The sequence below is a fragment of the Mytilus californianus genome, unplaced genomic scaffold, assembly GCF_021869535.1.
Source record: "Mytilus californianus isolate M0D057914Y unplaced genomic scaffold, xbMytCali1.0.p SCAF_3, whole genome shotgun sequence".
In the NCBI taxonomy this organism is placed as follows: domain Eukaryota; kingdom Metazoa; phylum Mollusca; class Bivalvia; order Mytilida; family Mytilidae; genus Mytilus; species Mytilus californianus.
The window spans coordinates 35,306,760-35,328,032 of NW_026262679.1; the positions used below are offsets into that span (position 1 = coordinate 35,306,760).

The 21,273-nt window shown below is 29.7% G+C and overlaps 1 protein-coding gene across 3 annotated transcripts in view; it reads left to right on the forward strand.

The window, feature by feature from the left end:
* The window catches only part of LOC127734445 (semaphorin-1A-like), a 33,649-nt gene extending 14,301 nt beyond the window's left edge, over positions 1–19,348 (forward strand). The window contains exons 4-17 of one of the 3 annotated variants that reach the window (XM_052244307.1): positions 1,870–1,966; positions 3,272–3,320; positions 4,553–4,615; positions 8,533–8,643; positions 9,396–9,483; positions 9,963–10,079; positions 10,387–10,475; positions 10,696–10,837; positions 11,138–11,501; positions 11,750–11,832; positions 12,948–13,274; positions 13,531–13,680; positions 14,060–14,137; positions 15,349–19,348. In XM_052244307.1, coding sequence (XP_052100267.1) covers positions 1,870–1,966; positions 3,272–3,320; positions 4,553–4,615; positions 8,533–8,643; positions 9,396–9,483; positions 9,963–10,079; positions 10,387–10,475; positions 10,696–10,837; positions 11,138–11,501; positions 11,750–11,832; positions 12,948–13,274; positions 13,531–13,680; positions 14,060–14,137; positions 15,349–15,737 — 2,147 coding nt within the window. In that variant the 3' untranslated portion in view covers positions 15,738–19,348. The remainder of the gene's footprint in view (positions 1–1,869; positions 1,967–3,271; positions 3,321–4,552; positions 4,616–8,532; positions 8,644–9,395; positions 9,484–9,962; positions 10,080–10,386; positions 10,476–10,695; positions 10,838–11,137; positions 11,502–11,749; positions 11,833–12,947; positions 13,275–13,530; positions 13,681–14,059; positions 14,138–15,348) is intronic. The other 2 variants (XM_052244308.1, XM_052244309.1) reach the window with 2 other exon arrangements.
* The last annotated feature ends 1,925 nt before the right edge of the window (positions 19,349–21,273 follow it).

A 21,273-nucleotide genomic window follows, 5' to 3' on the forward strand; every position in this document is an offset into this window, starting at 1 on the left:
TAAGTCGCTGACGTAATTTCTTACAAGTTCATGTAACATAGCTTTGTAGACTTTTCATAGTGTAAAGAGTTTACAGTGTAAATAAGATGAAAACAAATATTAAAAATGAAAAGTAAATACAAAAATATGTCAGGCAAGATTTTAGGATGTAAAAATAAGATTAAAGTGCTCAGAAACCAAATGAACTCGGCATAGTTTTGTATCCACATTTTTAAAGCGGAACATCAATTGATCTGAAGTGTTATGAATTTAGGTGGTTGTCAATGTACATACATGTACATTTTAAAGAAAACAAAATAAAAAACAATTTCTTTAAAAAACGTTTTATCTATAAACGAAAGATATAATACAAAGAGTTGAAATACTATTTTAGGCCACCTTGGTTTTTTTCTCTTAAAAGAGAACGGATGTTCAGTGACACTACAACAAACTCACATTAAGATTTCAATCCTTGATAAAATATGTACATATTCTTCTATTAATAAATGATAGAATGTCAAAAAATCAACCTAATTTAAAAGATTTAAAAGGCGTAATTTGAATAAATTATCAATATTGAAAGAAAAAGTGATGTCTTTTAATACTTTTGCTGTGTCATTGGAAAATTAAAAAAGAAAAAAAAACCTGTATATGTAGTCATGCAATATTGAAAGCTGCTTTATCATCTTTAAAAAAGGCGTAAAATTATCTCATAAAATTTCCTTTATTAATCAATTTAATTGCACCCCATGGCCACTAATAGATATGTTTTGAGTTAAAATTCACCTATAAATTTAATCTTGTGTTACAGAATGTTGTGTATATACACTTCTTCACTTTTACTAGTACTTGACTTAACTTAAAAAAAAACTTAACAAGTTTATAAGCACAAAATGTAACAAATTTGTTATTACAGTGTATAGCATTTTCAAACAATTTCCCTTTGTCCAAGGTCAGTATCAAACGACATCATGTCAACTGTAGTAATTTTGTGTGAGCTCCCTGTTTTTTCCCACATTAAAATCTAACTCTGTATTATAAATTGGATAAAAGCACACTTTTGGTCGATTAAAGGACAAGTCGGTGTAGAATTTTAATACTTTGATTAGATTTCGGGATAAAACTTTATAAAGGACCCACAGATGTTTACGAGAAACTCATCGAATTTGATTTTCTGCCGATAGGTTTTCTTAAGAACATCATGAATAATGCAGAAAACAGGTTGACCTCACTTTTGTAAAAAGATTCAGCTGTTTTTTTTTTATTAGGTTTGGAAGTTTGCCAACACAATGTTGAGCTATTCCTTTTAGGTCACATACGTGATCTGTGTCCTCATGAAGATCTATTGCGTTACCTGTGCTTCAACTTGTTTTTAAGTGTTATAAAATGAAATCTTTACAAGAAATGATAAATCTATTCATGAAGTTTATCATATTTTGTGAGGAGTGTTTAAACTTGATCTGAAGCAGGATATGGAGAGGCCATTCTTGTATTAATTGGAAATTCTTTTTTCATAAACTATAAGGTCCTTGAATTGAACACAAGAAAAAAAAGAAAAAAACATATATAGGATCAAATTTAAAGTAAAAATTATAAGAATGTGAAAAACTAGCAATAAGATATTTTTTATCAGTTTTGCGGTCATGACTAGGGATGCTTGGCCTCTGGCTAAATGTAATGATAGTATGTCCACAAAAATTTTGTCTTTTGATCGAGGGCAAGATTTACTTTTTTTTATGTTTAATATAACAGTTTGAGTGTCAAGTAACAACATTATAATACATACAACCTATCCTCTCTCTAAAATGTTGGTGGATTTTTTACTGTAAAATCTAGTCGATAATATTGTTTTATAACAATTATATTTGAAGTCTTTTGTTCTGTTTTCAGATGTTGGAGGAAAGCAGATTTTTGAAGGAGATCCAAATTTTCTTGACCATTTTAAAGTGTTAGATACAAATGGAGAATGGATGTTATTAGGTGGAAGGTATGTATCATACAAGACATAAAGTATTAAACAGTACACACCTTAGAATTCAGCATGTGTAACATCCATAAAATATCTTAGATATTGAACATCCGAGAGATTAGAGAACGACTTTAGAATGTTTAAAAAGGGGGGGGGGGGATTGTGAACAAATGTATTCTATTGATCACCAAAAAGCTTTCAACAGGAGGTTGCACACATCAAGGATCAACAAAAAGTTCATACTGTAAATGTCCCCTTGGTATATTAATTTCGCCCTTTTTTAAACGGTAAAGTCGTGAAAACATTACATGAGAAAAGTATGGTTATTAACAAGTAGAATTAAAAATGATCTTTTGATAAAAGAAAAATAAAGATTGTTAAGATTAAAGTGCATACTATACAAAACACACTTGTGCTGGTGATTTTTATTCAATTGGAGACATGGTAAAACCCTGATCAAATACAGATATCCTTGGCCCATCTTAAAAGTTTGAAAGAACTTTTCATGTACAATACAAACTCAGTCTATAATTGAATTTATTTCCAAAGAAATTGACAAACACAATAAGTATAATGAAGTTATAAATTGCAATACTTAAGTGTAAATAAATGTATTTGTCATAATGACATGTATGGCGTCATATATATCGCCTCCCGTCATATATATCGCCTCCCGTGTCTCATTAGCTTGAAATTAAAAAGGTGTGAACCACACAATGTAATAACCATTAGACAAATATCATCATAAAATACAATTTATAGATAAATGTGGTAAACATATAGTTTTGTTTGTTCTTTGACCGTCTTACAAATCAGTAACGCTCCAAAAACATCAGTGGGATGGTGATCGAGTGCCAAAATATAAAATTTGGCAAATTGTCTTTTTAGTATGACATCGATAGAATAGCTAATGTGCCCTTCCAAGTATAAGACCTGATCATAAAATCATCAAAAACATTTTTTTGGTAGTAAAATAAAAGTACATTCAACTAAAACTAGATTTAAAGAATCTGTATTCATACACATTTTATCAGTGTATGATTAACGTAGGTACGTAGGTACAACTGCACCTAACATGTGAAAACTATGATAAGAAGTCTGAAGATAATTTTGCTCAACAGCAGGTCTCCTGTTCAATAAAGGTTTATGACTGAAAGTAAATGCAAGGTGCATGTAAAGTTATTTGACATGATTTGCTCTGTTTTACTAATTGAAAATATGTACAGCAAGTCTTAGTGCATTTACTTATTAATTGCATTCACACATGATTTTTGCATATATAGTTTTTCAGTGATTATGAAAGAGATTTTTTTTTAATTTCAGAAACAAAGTTTACAATCTGAGTATGAACACCTTAACTGAAGAATTGCAGGTAACTATTAAATAATAAAGGACGAAAATTATGACTTTGTCCTCCATTTAAAAAGAATAATATATTTTCCAATTATTTAATAGCATAGCAACAGAAATCTGTTGATGTCAAAATCTGAAAGTGATTGTTTTAGAAACATCATAAGAGGCATGTAAACTAACACAAAATTGAGGTCAGACAAAAAAGAGTCCCAGAATTTGAAATTGATGTATACTAAAGAGACATATGTTACAAAGTATGTGCTCCAGAAGTGCAAATGATTAATCCAGCAGGAGCTTTTTAGCTAGAAATACTGTCTTCATTTAACAAACATCTTTACCCCATCTGGTAATTTCTAATTAATTTACAGGCAAAAAAGTAAAAGAATCACAACATGGGTGGGGTGTACATATGGAGTACATTCATTGTGATGTTCATTTCATGCTGTGGAGGTCTATCAAACAAAAACAATGAAACAGACACAATAACAAAACCAGTGGATGACTTTCCTTGTCATATTTCTATAGAGATTCATCAATCAAAGACTTATGATTTAATGTTGGCTAATTGGAAAAAAGTAATAGGGTTTCTCTGGGTGATGCTTGCATATGCTTCTGACATGAATTATTGTCTTTCCATCTGATAAACTGGGTTATATTAATAATAAATCTTGCCTGTTTTAACGGTGAAGATGAGACTGCCATTGCTCAATCTTTAAATGTCTGTTATTGAATGGGGGTTTGTTGTTAGTATTTTTATTGTTTTCTTTTTGGTCATGGTGTTGTCTGTTTTTATTGGTCTTTCGGTTTTTGATTGCCCCCATAGCATCTTTTCACTCTATTTGTAATATTTTGAATTATCTGTCCTGGTATATAGCTCAACTTCATTTTCAAAAATGTGAAAACACTCCAGCACCTTTGAAGAAAGCTTCTTTTCTTTTACCTCATCAAAATTTTCAGATAGATTTTTCGCCAATATCATGTGAAAGCATTTGAACCAAAGTACATAAAGATATGCAATAATTAACAGAAGAACACAGTGAACGTCTCATAATTATGATGAAACAAAAACTAACATGCAACAAGCTGTATTAAAACATCTTAGAAATGTTAAAAAACGAAAGGTTATTTCCTACAGAACATGAAATTGAAGACATTTGTTGTCTATAAAAACGACATCACGATATTGTATAACAGAACTTCAAACAGCATTAATCAGCACTTAGAAAGATCATATTTTCTTATGTTTTACAGAGAATTGAATGGGATCCAAGGCAGTATGATAAAGACTATTGTTTAATGAGGAGAAATTCAGAGGTGAGTCACGGTGATGGAGATATCTTTGTGTGAAGTCAAAAAAATAATTACATATGTTTTCCTCAGGATATAATGATCATATGAGTGCTATAAGGAGACTTTTTAAGTACATATTAAAAGCAGTGTAAAAATAAGTAAGCATTTGGTCAAGCGATATTTAATCATCTCAGACCATGATTAAAGAATGAATTTTCGGCAACAAGAACTTCCCAGAACTGCACAAAATATTATTCTAGAAATGTGTAAAAATTCATTTACAGAGATGTTTTCCTCGTTTGTATAATTGAATTTCAAAGATTTATCAATGTACTAGCTGTTGTACTAAGCAAAGTATAAAAGTCATGATATGATGTCATCTATTCTTGGGTGGCATATTTATATAAACTGTCCTTTATTACCTGTATATTATACAATACTGGTAATAGATGGGTTTTTGTTTTGCATCTATTTAATCTGATGTGCTTTGTTATGCAACATTGTGTCAGTTATGTGTATTGGTAATGAGATGCCAAAATTGAGATCATTTACCAATCTATACAAGTTATATAGGCACGCCAGAGGATGATGTCATAGTTTTTAACATACTTTTTATTTGATGTTTTGGATTAACATTTATCAGTCTATTTATATGGTATTTAAAAAAACAATGTGGACTTTGAACAAGGGTTTTCTTAAATTAAAAATCTGTCTAATGTCAAAGTTGAAATTTCCCTATTTAGTTCCTCACAGATGTTAACGAACCTTTTACTCAGATTACATAATAATATAGTATATAGTAACTTAAAATACTATCAAAGAGATACCAGATGTTTTTAAGATAAACTGCACTATGTTTTGTCTGACAGCTGATATTAGTAAAATTTACGTGCAATGTCAAAAAGATTCTTTGTTTTAATTTTTCATGTACACACTGGTTACATGTATGATTAAGATTTACATTTTGCCACACGTACTCATGTTATCTCAAGCTTAAGGAACATGAAAGGTCATGATGTATCATGTGTTGTTTTGTCATTGTCATATTTTTTATGCTTAACAGAAGTTCCCCTGGAAACTTTGTTTTAAACAATACCATAATATCTGTACCTGTTGGAACAAATATTCTATACCCTATTTTTTCCAAAATTGGAAATAATATTACAGAATATTTTGTTCCGGTTGGAACTTATATTATGATGGAACTTCTATTTCATGACAATTTTACTATCAGTTTTTACAGTTTAGCAAATTTTTCTCTTGGTGTTAGGATGGTTTGTCAGTTTCTGCATCTCTGAATATAATTTTCAAATTTCTTAAAGTATCTTAAAATTTTATCTGTCTGTATCATTTTCTGACATAGAGTTATTGATCAGATAAAACCATTTCTTGCCAAAACCAATTCAAATAATACAAGAGCTTGACTCTGATGATTTTTCTATTCATGTCATGTATGGAGGGCTGATTGTGACATTTTTCTGATTGATTATGATCTTTATGAGAGGCTGTTTCTGACATGTTCAATTAGTAGATTATGTAATATTTGAAGGGAGACATTTGTACAACACAGCAGCTGTTATAAAGATGAGCAAGCAGATTCATAAATCTTCCATGATCATGAAAAGTACATTCAGGAATCGTTACCATACTCAGAACTTTTTTTTCAGCACAATTTCCTTAAATAAAGTAAAATTCATGGAAAATTATTGAGCTGTAGGCCACAATTTGTGTAGAACTATAAGGATAAAAAAAAAACAACAGAAAAACAACACTGATTTATATTTGTTCATTAACTATGCTCATTGGAGTTCTTGTAACCTTTCTTTCACACAAACAGTCCTTTTAAATCAAGTACTTATAATCAAGTTTAATATGTCTTAAGAGCAAACAAATAACAATGGTCACCATTTTACATGTGCAATATCCATTGTCAACTGACCCAGGAATAAAAATGTCAGATTTTGTCAGAGGTGTAAAAATCAATTTGTCCATTTTATGATGGTATGACACGAAAGCAGTGACACCTGTACCTTGAGGTGGCGTGGCAGTACCTGTAATAGGATATCAAACCACCTGTGTCATGGCCAGATCGATGTATAATTATCAAAGAATATAAAATGACTTCATCAAAAGTCACAGTTTAATTAATGATTCTTTACATGGATAATTGTTCCACGTTTTGAAAAAAAAATTGATTTAACCAATTTTTTTGTGTTTAAATCCATTAATGGTGTTCGGCTTTGTTTTAAGCATTGAGAAAGTTTTGTCATTACATGCAATAAAGATGGTATTAGAGGAAGAGAAAATAGAATTTACGACAATGATTGCTGTTATGTGACACCAATACATTTCCTTCTTCCTAACAGGAGAATCTTGGGGCTCAATGTAGGGAATTCAGGGATGGTTGATTAGATAGTTGGGAGTTCCTGTCAATATAATACTTCCATGATTTAATGTTGTCTCAATTCATGCAAATTTTTACGAATGTGAATTTTCTGATTTATCGTATATTTTTATTGTTCAGTGTCTTTATGCAGTGTTTAGACAGGAAAAATATCAAAATTTGTATAAGAAGAGTTCCATCACTAGCCTCATTTTGATGACCAATTTGCAAAGCTTATATTATATGATTTATGAAACATTATCGTTGCTGCATACTACCAATTTGTCAAGGCAAGAAATATTTTAATAACCATATAAAGTATTTGTCGATATTGATCATTGACTAAACTGAGAAATGGTTTCCAATCAACATAACTTTTAGTCTATGTTCTCTACAGGATCCCAGTCATTAAAAATCGTCTCTAGTGCAAGGTTCATTATATCAAATCAGAAGTAAATGTCTGCATTGATTACCATTGGTGTCAACAGAATAAGGATCTTCCTCTGGTAATAGGACAAGTAGGGAAGTCTGATATCCTGGATCATGTCGGAAACTACATTTTCATTTCTTGATTTATACGTTTTTGTTGCTGATTTATTTGCATGAGAATAATTGAACAACCATTACCAGAATCAATCTTCTCTGAGCTTCCTATAAATTAACAATTACATTAGAGGTTAAACAGTCATTGCCCAAAACAAATCAATATGCCTTCTAAAAGAGAATTGTCCAAAAAGATTTATAAAAGTGTGTTAAATTTGAATAAAGACGAGATACAACTAGTTTGATAAAAGGATTAACTGGTCTGTCCTGATAATCAAAGGTGACGCACCTGAGGTAACACCTGATATAAGCCACATACTTCTATCTGTGTTCGGCTTAAATATGCGTCGGACTTGGTATCTATTTGACGTAATTATGATAAAATATGTTTAGACCTTTATTCTGGACATTGCATGGACAGACAATATGAATTAAAAAAATATATTATATTCATTATGACTTTGAAATTTGCCTAAAAAGACAATCAGCGACCATAGGATAATTACAAAACAATAGTTAAATGGATGGGTTTTGATCAATCTCTTATGCCTCATTAGAAGTAAGGCATGTTTTACTGTTAGGTATTTAAAATATTTGAAGACAGATAAACTTGTGACAAATAAATTGCAGGTACACAATACAATATGAATCTTCCCATTATATTAAAATATGTGGTATATGCACATTTAAGCCTTTTTATCTTTCTTTAAAAAAAACTTGTTGAATCATTCCATATACAAAGTAGTTCTATATCTGGTCCTGCATGATCATAGTAGGTGTTTGGATTTCCAAGGTTATTTGTATTGTGTTTTATGGATTAGTTTTTTGGGGGTCTTTTTTTAAGGCTATTGTATTGTCTGTCTTTCTTGGTAGATTTCCATCTTCTTTTTTTTTTAAATCTAAGGCATAATTTTAAATTTTGTGGCATTTAGCATCTAATACAATAGAATAACAATTCGTCTTAGAGGTTTATGACTGTTTGGAACAGAATTGTATGAATTGTTTGTATTTTCAGGACCAATGTCAGAACTACATTAGATTATATGGAAAGAAGGACAATGGTGATGTCTACATCTGTGGGACTAATGCATTTAAACCAAGGTGTCGAGTTTACAAAAAACAACCGGTTAGTATGATACACATCCTTGACGGAAGTTTCTTCACATACACATTGCAAAAAGATACAAATTGATATATGTAAATAATTGTTTGGTTGAGAAATTTGGATAGGTGGTAAGATTTTCTAATAAAGTATAAAAACTAGTACAGGTATGTATTTATTTGAAGGCATAAGTTCAAATTTCAAAATATTGTTTGGGTCTAAAGTTCTAAACTAGAGTTCATGTAAAAAATATCGATCATACTAAGACTACGTGAAAATTGACATGTAGTTCTGTGTTTTGATACCAAGGAAAAAATAGTATCAAAGTTTGAATCACTCATGATGAGTTTGCATGAAAAAGTTTGAATTGAATTAATATCAAGTCCTAGTAAAATCTGAACTGCATCAACTTACTTTAATAATAACACACAGTAGTATATTTACTGATTATTGCCTTTGATAAATGTGACATTTGAATTTGTTTTGACACCTGACAGTAGAATGATTGTTTGAAACTGTTAAAGGTCAAAATTCATACCGACAGTTTATCTGATAAAACTTATATTGGGGGATTATTATGAAAATACTTTATTTACACAGAAAAAATAAAGTGGGCCTCATTGTGAAATGATAAGAATGTGCAGGGGAGATTTTTGTGTCCAAAAAATAAAACGGGATCAATGATATTTTGAAAAAATCTATAATTCTGTCAGTATTTGTCATTTAAAAATAAGTAAATCTTTCAATCGTAAACAACAAATATATACAATTTTTAGGACAATTCCTTCGAGATGGTGACGGAGGAAGACGGTGTCGGTAAAAGTCCCTTTGATCCAATGCAGAATAGTACAGCAGTTTATACAGGTATATTACTATGGGAAATCAAAATATATAGTATGGGTAAATCCAGAATTTTTTTGATGAATTAAGGTTAATGCTTGAGTGATTGTTAGAATTATCCATAAGAAAGATTTGGGGAGAAAAGAAGGGCAGTCTTACACACTACCACCATAACCTGCTGTAATTATCTATATTAGAGTATAGAACAATATAACATAAAATATGAATTATAAACAACAGTGAACAAATCCCTGATAAATCTTCAGTGTGATAGAATCCCTAAAGTGGATACCAATGGTATGCAAGGTTGTAACATTAAAAAAACAAAAATGTGAAAACAGTTTTAACAACACTTTATTCAATAAAAAAATAGTTCATTTTATAGATCTATACCATATATTGGATAACAAATGTAGTTTCTTTTCCCTTCCTGTAATCAATCTGAAAACTAACACTTTTTTGTTTAATTTTTAATTTTTTTCTCATATTTCAATGTTTTATAGATGGTATGTTGTTTTCTGGGACAGTCGCAGATGCATCAGAAAGAGATCCATTAATCCTAAAAATACACCAGGGTTCAATGGTACGAACAGTGCAACATGACTCCAAGGTAGTCAATGGTGAGTTTTATGCCATAGCAGATTTTTTTTAGATTTATTAACCATTTATGTCTTTACGGTCCTCATTAACATTTATGATTTATGTATTTCATATGATATTGTTAAATTATAAATAAATAAGCCAGTTTACTCTCATTTTAAAGGACATTTAATACATTAATTGTCTTGACTTAAATATCATGCTTTTGAATAAAAATTCAGTCACCGATTTAATATTTCTCATCTTTACTGATTATCATGATAAGCTGACCTTTATTTCTTCAGGAAATTATATGTTGAATAATTGGTGTATATTTCTTTTCTTTAGATCCAGACTTCGTGAGTTCATTTGACATTGGGGATAAAGTTTACTTTTTCTTTAGAGAAACTGCTGTAGAACATATCAACTGTGGAAAGGTAAGATATTGAGACATGACATTTTAATCATTTTGAGAAAATTAAATTATCCGGAACTTAAAATTTCTAATGATCGTGGTGATAGATGTATAATACTGGTACATGAGAATAAAAATTTTATTCATAGCCTAAGCAAATACAAAATTATAAATTAAATGCTAGTTTGTCGACATCTTAGTTCTTTTAAGACTTTAAAAAGAATTCAACTTTATATTTTTAGGCTGTGTTTTCACGAGTGGCTCGAGTTTGTAAAAATGACAAGGGAGGTAACTACCTGATGAAGAACTTATGGACATCATTTTTCAAGGCAAGACTGAACTGTTCAATACCAGGGGAATATCCTTTCCATTTTGACCTGATACGTAAGTTTTTTTATTTGTAGCATTTAAATGTGGTTGTATCATCTTCATGAAAAAATAATAGGATTAGACATGAATTATTTTGTCTGTACTGCCTCTACTTTATCCATAGACTAGGGATTAATTAAGATTGATTTTCTGATAATTGCAAATGAAATATTGATGTTTTTGTAAAGATAGTTGGCATCATTGTTTCAGAAAATTTCAGGATTTAAAATTCACTTGATTGATATTTATGTCTTGTATGAATTTTGTTAATTCTTTGTTTTCACAATTTAAAATTGACAATTTTTCAACCCTCAGAATCAACATCTGACCTTGGACAGGGAAATCCTATGTCTACAACTCATAGTGCTAATAGAACAGACATGGTATATGCTGTTTTCCAAACACATCCTAACAGTGTACGAGGTTCAGCTGTTTGTGCATTCCGCTATTCTGACATTGTCAAAACATTCCAAGGAAAGTTCAAAGGACAATCATCTCCATCCCACAACTGGTTGGCTGTTCCACAACAAGAGACACCAGTACCACACCCAGAGCAGTGTTCAAACGATACTCATCAGTTAGGAGATAAGGCGTTGAATTTCATCAAGAGTCATACATTAATGGATAAAGCTGTACCTGCTGCTGGTGGCGCCCCCATTGTTACAATGCATGGAATTAAGTAAGCTTTATTTTATGTTCTTGAAATAAAGTTTAACAAAAGAAATATAATTATAATCAAATAACAGCGTTGACTTAATAAATCTCTGAGTTATATTAAGCTACATTTTGTTTATAAATGAGATTTAATTCAGATACATTAAAACTTTCATCTTTGTATGCAGCTGTTTTCATTGAAATTCAATTGAAAAAGTATAAATTATTGTCATATAAAGCACCCATTCATTTGCATTTTTGACTTTTTTTCAGTGCCCTGTTTACAGCTTTAGCTGTTGATTGGCAGGTCCATGCAGCAGACAGAAGATACTATGACATCATCTTCATAGGCACAGGTAAGGTTTTTAGTAGCTTGTTGAGGGGTCATGTAATTGAAAAAAAAATCACCATATTTTATTTGAATTTGAATTATTATCCATAATTTAGGAAAATGATTTATAGACAAGATTTGAATAGTGAAAAGCAGTTCTTCGCTAAACAGGTGTGTCAAATTTCTTTTTTATTTAAAAAAAATCTTTCTATGCAAGATAAGTGCCCATTATTAAGATATAGAATATATATAGCAAGGTACAATAAGCATGTAATGTGTTAGAGGTAAACATATTTCTATAATTTATGCTTATTACGTAAAAGATGAAACCTTTCTGAATATTTATTGTAGCACTTAAGAATAAAAATTTAGTAGAAATTGTCCCTGATTTAGAAGTTTTATTTTTATTGGACTGAAGCCAAGAAAAAATGTTATTGAACTTTTTTATTGGAATTTATCCAATATTAATTGTTTGCAAAGCTAAATGATTTCATAATAATGTTTGTAATTAATAATTAGATAATAAACTGCTTGCCAAATGTTTTTTTTTTATAAAAGAGCATTAAGTTGGTCAAACAGGTTTTAAAAAGTTCACTGGTTAGAAAAATATTGAAAAACAATCTTAAAAACAAAACTTGGGCTAATCGGATTTATTGATAATCGTGAGTTGATCCATACAAATAAGTTTACTTTTCTTTTCCTTGCAAAACAATAACAACATAAAGAGTAAGTTTTTATTTCAACATTTACATGGACTGTTTTTGAAAATTATTTTAGTTTAATTGGAAATAATTAGGTCCAATTTCGTGTTGTTTACATGCAATTTTTCAGTACGTCAAAAGTAAATTTAAATGGTCAGCTATGATAACATTTGAATTGTAATTGTCCTTTAAACAGTTTATTTAAAAAAAGATTTACATTAATTCTTTAAACTTTATTTTCTCTTGTACAATTTGATGTCACGCTACCACTATTATGACAATGTACAGTTTTTTTAAGAAACATATGTCCTGGTTTTAAACTACTTTTTTTAAATGTGTAGTCATAGATATGCCATAAAACACATGATTGATACAAATCTTCTTTTTTTAGTTTATTGTATATATAAATATATAATTTTGATTCTTGTTTTTTTCTTAGATGACGGAAGAGTTCTGAAGTCAATAAATAAAGGACATGGAGCCAAGGTTGAGTCTGTTATCATTGAAGATATACAAGTTTTTGAGAACAAAGCACCAGTTACAAGCATGAAAATTTTCAACAAGAAGGGTGTGAAGAAACTTATTGTTTTGTCTAACTCAAATGTAGCCTCTATCCCACTCCAAAGATGTGCACAGATGAAAAAATGTAGAACTTGTATTGGACTGCAGGACCCATACTGCTCTTGGAGTAATAACGAATGTGTCGCCAGCGACCGAGGCTTTGAGGGCATTCTTACAGGTCATCACGAGAATTGTGGCGTTGAAGGTTGGTATGAGATGTAGGGAATTATTGTTTGACTTAAATTTTTATCATTTTCGATGTTACAATGGTGATTTTTATAATGTATCATTTCATATTATTTCCTTTATATGTTCTGCTTTTAAACATTTGTTTGATTATGTTTTATTCTTTGAATTTTCTATTCTGAGTGAAATTCTTAAGCATGTTTTGGTCTGATTATTGATGTAGTACACGTGGAGTTTGGTTTTTATATTTGTTTTTGTTTTCCCTTCTGTCACAGACACCACAACTGCAACTACCAAGTCAACCATTACCACTACATTAGCCCCTCCCACAACTAGTCAGAAGCCTTGCGAGTGCAAGTGTGAACCCCCCAAAAAGGATGGTCTACAGTCAGAACACAATGTTCCAGACAATTCTGAAGAAAATGGTTAGTGGAGATTATAAAATATGCTGCAACTGTTTCCATTCCTTTTCCATGCTGAAATATATATATTATCTATTTAATAACTTAGGAAATATATATCGTAAATATAAACATAACACTTCTTATTTCTGTTATTCAAATTATATACATATATATTTGTATATGTGTGCCTCTTGAATGTTGTTGTATTTGATATGAAGTAATATCTTTCTGTTATACTTTATCTTATTATTGCATGACATATAATTTAAACATTTATTTTTCTTCTTCAAAATTAAGTTTATATTTATTTAAATCTAAAACAAAGATTTTATTTTCTCCAAATATTTTGCTTTCCCGTCTATTAGTCCATTTTTCCTTAAGAAAGACTTTATTTTTTTAGGAAATCAAGGTTCCCTCTTAAGTGATGAACCCTTGTACCCCACTGAGGAACCATCTCATGGGGACAAAAAACCTCTTGGTAAGGATTTGCACAATTTTTTTATATGTCACTTCAGCTGCAAAATCACTTTATTACATCAGCTCTTTTCCTGCCTAAAACAAGAAACCCATTTGTGACTGGTTACCTACCAGTCTATTGCTTTTGTCACTTCCTGTACTCATTGTGTTGTTATTCTAACTTGTCTCTCTACTGTAGTGTATTAGTTGCTTTTCTAACTAGTCTTGCCTACCTGCTTAGTTGTGTATATTCCTCTATAGTTTTATTCTGTATCATATATTCTAATGTATATTTTCTTTTGAAATTGATACAAAGCTTGAGGAAGAAATTTGGGAAAATAATCACAAGACTTGACCTCAAGTCCTTTTGTGAATATTTTTTGTTGTTTTACATCTTTTGTTTTTGTTTTATTTTTGGTAATTTTTTACTAAATTAATATAGAAAATTAGATCACTTGTTTGTTGTTATGCAAAATAAAATTAGTACATTCAAACGTCAGTCGTACCTGAATGCTTCATAATGACATAGCTTTTTTTCAATCTTTAAACCAAGTAACCACATTTGGATAGTCTTTTTGAAAAACATATTCAAATTCGTATTTAATTCTGTTTAAAGTTTTCAGATAATTATATTTTAAACGAAATGAAAAATAATTGGCACATAGTAAATATATTATTATACATCTCTAGAGCTTTGTACTTATTTCTTATGAAATAGAATGCATATTTGGTATCTTGCTTTGATTCTAGTTCATGTAATCAGTATATACATTATGTAACCAGTTTATGATTTATATAGCTTAATTAATTTTCTTTGCATTAGTTTTTTTTTAAAATTTTAATTGAGTTTTATATCATTGAATGAATTAATTTGCATCTTATAGTTTTTCACATTAGTTTGTTTGCCTTGATTTGCTTTTATAACAATACTTCTGTTGTTTTATATTTTGATTTTAGTTTTCTTTTCTGAATTTTTGTTCCAAACCTAAAACAAGAAATACTAAAAGCATGGAATAATGGAATTAAACAGTTCAATAGCTGTATTTTATAGTCTTCAAAAACCTGTTGTATGCTGCATCTTGCCAGTTTTTGTCTCAAATCTGATAAACATTCAACCTGTATAAAAAAAAAACTTGATTGTTTTAAAGATTTTATAGGTTGTTTACAACTTTGATGAAATTTTCATTAAGAGTTTTTGTTTGCAGTAAATAATGTCTTTCATTTTTCTTACAGTTCCTAGAAAAGAAGAAATGACAGAGAAAAAAGAATCCTCAATTTCTGTAGCCGAGTCTGCAATTGGAATTGTTTGTGCTATAGTATTGTCTTCAATCTTCAGTTTCATTGCTGGTTACAAAGTACATTCCTGTAGAAAGAGAGATCACATGACTGCAAACCCAGGAGAAATTTATGGCACTCTAACGAAAAATCATACAAATAAACTTGTGGACAATAAAGAACCACGATATGTTAATCATTCTGACCTTGAGCGTAATAACTCAGTAAAACAATTAAATTTACTTGTGAACATTCAGCCGAAGGGCTCAAACCTTCCCAATGGAGGGGCACCTGCAAAGACAGTAGTTAACTTAACGCAACCACTTCCTGACCGAACATACGTATAGTATTCTTGTGTATTTATAGGATTTTTTAATTGTTCTTTATTACACACATAGTGCTGTGATACTAAACGTCATGTTCCAAGTAATTCCGGGACCAGGGAAAAACGGCCAGTTCATGAACTATTTAAAGCCTAAACATGGAACCAATTACTGACTGTGTTCATTAATTGTGATACAGAGACTGAACTACACATTCCAAATGTTTTACTGCCAGATTTTATAGTGCTATCAATTTGTACATACACTTGTACATAATATGTACATACAGATCAGGATGCCAAAAAACAAGTCATTAATGGAATGACGTAAAATATGGATTGAACTTTCGAGGACATCCAACAATCATATCTATGAGTTAATAAAATTGTGCAAATCAATGACACATGGGCCAAAAAAAATGAGGACAATATGATATAAAGTAAGGAGATAATGTTGCCAAAGATAAACTAGATCCTGTGATGTTATATGAAACTTGGATTGGAAGATGTTTTTATATCTAGAACAATGATATGCAAAACCTTCCAATTGAAAAAAAAACAAACTAATGTTCGATTACATATAATTTATAGGGCAGCAGTTGCTATGTAAAGTGAAAATGTAGATAAATTTTATATATATATATAGAAAGGCAGTTTTTTTTCTGTTTTAAACAAAAGCTAGTTCTTTTAACGAACCTTTGCCTGTTTAAAAGATAAAGAAGCAAACAAAAAATCGGATACTTACAGGATAATGGCCAAGCAAAGATGGACAAAATAAACAAAACTAATGGTACATTGAAGTTTTCAATTATACTCAAAGAAAAGCCATTTAATCTATATAAATGATCTCGTAGAAAAGGCATACAAGTTTCCTAAATCACAATTTGTCATGATGACAATAAAACAAGTTTCTGGTGTGATCAGATTAACATAAAAAGGGATAGACCCCCAAAAAAAAGAGTAATTTCCCTTGGTTTGAACGACTGTGCCTGATTAGATGATTTTGTTAGCTTATTGTAGAATTAGTATAAGTAGATTAAAAAAAATTGATTGTATATATCTTTTACTAAATTCACTTCAGCAGCAAAATTAGCAGTCCAACTTCAGAAACAGCAAATTTTGATAAAATTTAAACCCCCAAACTGAACATTTACGGTGACAATTTCTACATTCAACAGGGGATGAAAGCAAAGACAATTTAAAAATAATGAAATTTCCCTTAAACTTTTTTTGTTCTGTTATATGATAGATATACTGGGTGTAGAAAAAGCTAATGATCTCAACACATTATTATCATTAAATGCATTCTACACTTTGTGTTGCTCAAAGGACCTGGAGTGTGAAACATCTGTGGAAGATATTGCAGGAGCTAAAGAATTAGAAAATAGAAAAAAAAAAAAAAAAAAGAAAAAAAGAAATATAATTAAATAATAACCCAAAGAAGCAAAGTAGAGAGTCTCTAATCAGGCAAACAGATTTTGATTTATTAACATTAAGGAAACTTGTTGCCATGTTTGTAAATATGTATATTTTTAAAAAGAAAACTGCCAGTGAATGTTTTCATCACATGTATATGTAATATACAATACACCTTGATCATATATAATATGTTATGCATTGTTTCATCTGTTAACAGAATTTTATGTATTGTTTTTTCATATGTTGACATGGCTTTAGTTTACTGATTTTCACCTCCAATGGTAAAGGCCAAACTTAAACTTTTAACATTATTTTCAAAATCAAGTTACCAGTAAATATACAAACAAAATGATAAAGATTTACAAAATTAAATTTAATGGAAAACAAAGTAAATATATTTATGAAAAGAAAGAAAACGATATGATAAAATGAAAGGTTGTGATGTAAGGGAAATCAGTGAATTAATAAGCTTTTGACAATTTGGTTGTCAAATTATATTAATAGACTTATAAAGATGTGTATATTTTCATTCTGAGTTATTTAATTATATTTATTAAAAAGGAAAGCTTTTGTCAAATATTTTACCAAAAGATTTTAGAAGAGGTCTTATAAATGTTCAGTGTCTTATGGTACAACATTCAAGCATTGATATTAACATACAATTTTAAAGACACTGATATATTTTATGGTAATTTTGCATAGACTTCTATTTAAGGTATTCTCATGTATAAGTAATTGTTTATTCCCAGTTATTTTCCACTAACTGACAAGAGTTAAGATATAGTTGAAAAATATAGTGTTTTGTTTCATTAAAGTGAAATATTTATCTACTTAATTTATTGGCAGACTTGGAATTAATTTCCCACCTTATAGCAGTCATCCAGTTTCACATGTAATCATCTATATTACATAGAATCACGCTCAGTTAAAACTTTTGCACGTCTATTCAGTATACATCACGATTTGTTAGTTTCAAATATTGTTAATAAGATTAAACTTGGTTTCATCTCATCAATTCTTCATTAATTCAAAACAAATTTATAATTCTCCTTTTTGAACATAGGTAGACTACTGTCGCCTCACTTTTTTCATATTTATAAACATATGACAGGAATTTGAAATTTGGGAAATTCTATTTCACAAGTGTTTGGATGTATAAAAAACAACTGTATTTTTCCCATTGCTTCCAATTTATGGAAATATGGAATATCATTTTAAAGTCTAATTGATATTTTAAATAAAAATATTTTTTCTTAAAACTAAATATGCTAGAAATTTGTAACCAGAGAATATTTTATAAAATTAATAATATTTTTATTGAACAATTTTTGATTCTAACTACCAAACTTGTAAGATAAACAGGTTTCTAAACTTTTTTATTTTTAAATTTTATCCTGGGGCTACATTTTTAATATCCTGTTTTTAAAAGGGAATTCTTTCATAATATAAGAGAAATTTTTTTTTTTTAATCTATTTACATTTTGTAATATTTCAACTTGAAGTTGAAACATTTCATTTGATAAAGTCATATATTCCATGCAGTATCATATCATTTATTGTTATAGTCATGGAAACTTGTTATGAACGTTTTATTTTTATATATATAATGTAAATGCTTGTTCCGTTGTTGAAAATTTTATTGTTTTTTTGTATAACAGTATTTACACAAGTTTCAAGAAATGAAGAAAAGAGTGACAAAGTTTACAGATTGTGTAACTAAATAAAAATCTTTTTTTTTTATATTTTTTATTTAAGTGCACAACATAAAGAATGTATTTCACACGTTAACTGTAAAATATTTTTGGCCAGTATCTTAAGAATTTGATTTCAAACATTGCTAATGGAGGCAATTTCTGAACAACCATGTTGTAATAATTTAAAGAAATGAATTTTCCTAGATGCTTTAACTACATCAAGAATGGTTATTTTGAAAATTCTGCATGTGTATTAAATTGCAAAGAGTTATCTATCCTGACATTTGGAGTGAACAGTTGCAGGAAGTTCTGTGTTTTTTCTAAATCAGATTTATTCTTTCTTTCATTTCTTGGTAGTTTTGGTTTAAGACAAAGAGTTGTTATACCATTTGCTTTATCATCATGAATTTAGACTTGTCTTAAACAAATATATATATATTATGTATTATATTATGGTACCAACAGAAAGTTAAAAATGAATGAAAAAAGAATTTAAAAAATATTAAAAATAATAATAAAACAACATTTTCTTTATTATTCTATTCATTGTGTTACACAGCAGTTTGAAGAATGGGTTGATATGCAATGAAATGTGTCTAAGGATATTAGAATGCTGATTACAACAACAAAAACATTACATGTATTTGGATGGCTTTCTTGTTGATATAAACTCCTCATTTCTATTTCTTCACATAGAAAGTATTCAGCATGCTACCAAAAAAAAATTAATTATTTCGTTTTTATTGCAAGACAAGAATAATACAATTCAAAAAAGAAAGAAATTGGACAATCAAAACGAAATGGGACAAGATAAAAAATTTTAAAAAGTACCTTTTACAAAACACAAGAATTAGACCTCTTCAGATATTTAATAAAGGTACAATCATAAGAAGCACATGACATCAACAGAACATAATTTTTTTCTCTGCTGTCTTCCTTAGTAAAAAAGGTACGACAATAAGACAGTAAAATATTGATCATGATATCTTCTTGATAATATTAGAATAACAATTATACATACTGTTATTTCAGACGTGTGTACTTAGAAATCATGGAACACTAATAAGACTATTACATGTCAACTGTTGTTTTATGTACAGTCATAGGAAATATGGGACAAGAATAAAATTAGTACAAATGTTGTACTTATTTGTAATCACTTCTAACATTGTAATTTGTGAAGTCTTCTATAACCTAGGACAAAAATAAAACCAAAATAAATATTGAACTGATGTACAGTACATTGAAATAGAGTTAAACTAATAAAAACTAGATCTTTCAGTGAACGCACTAAAGGTTACCCCAACCCCGCAAGTTCAAATATCTCCCTTTAATTATGTCGAACTTGGATAATATTCTTTTATGCACATCTTCATGTAGTGTTCTAAAACTTTGTAAAAGTTTATCAATATCCAACAAACATGATAGTATCAGTTGGACTACAGACAGACAGACAGTGAGGTGGATAAAAAATCATTTTCCTATAAAGTAACTGTAACTACTGGGCCAAGTTCATTATAGATAGAGATAATAGTAAGGAGCAAGAATGTTCAGTAAAGTAAGATCTACAAACACATCACCATCACCAAAACACAATTTTGTCATGAATCCATCTGTGTCCATTGTTTAATATGCACATAGACCAAGGTGAGCGACACAGGCTCTTTAGAGCCTCTAGTTTTGTATTATAGACGAAAACGATATTAGACAAAGAAAACTTTAAACAGCAAAATGATAAGCAAGACAACATATACAAATAAGTGGTCATTGTGTTTGGCAAATTCTAAAGAAGATAAAGAGAACAAAAACTATAAGAGAAAGAGAGAATATGAGATCAGACATACAATCTTAGTTATGAATTATATTTTAGTCTTCAATGTTGAAAATTCACACAGATCCAGGTGAGCGTCGCGCGCTGTTTAGAGCCTCTCGTTTCCTTGTTAACATATAAGGCAACAATCGGCATGAGGACATTTATCCAAACAAGGCACATTATGCTGATGAAATCTCCCGTATGTTTTGTTCCGAAACTAATTCAGCGTACTTACAGAAGAAAGAGCAAATATTAATTTACAGTAATGAATGAGAGGAGATCAGTCACTCCGAGTTTTCCTGATCTAAGGTACATACATGTATATATGCCATTGCTATTGCAACGGAACAACACATTAACAAAATACACACACACAAACTCTAAAAATGAAGAAGAATTTTTTTTTTTGGAAAAAACTGTATAGCGCCACCAAGAAACGTACAGAAAACCAATATCACCAACAGAAGAACACGGGGTTGTGGGTTCGATCGTCTGCTGAGGTTCAATCGAAGACTTGGAAATGGGAATTTTCTGCCAGTTCACCATTTAACACGCGGTGTTAGGGAGTTGGAACACTGGGGCGTTAAAGGTACAAAATTTGACTCAGCCCGTCATTTTAGTAAAAAACAAAACAA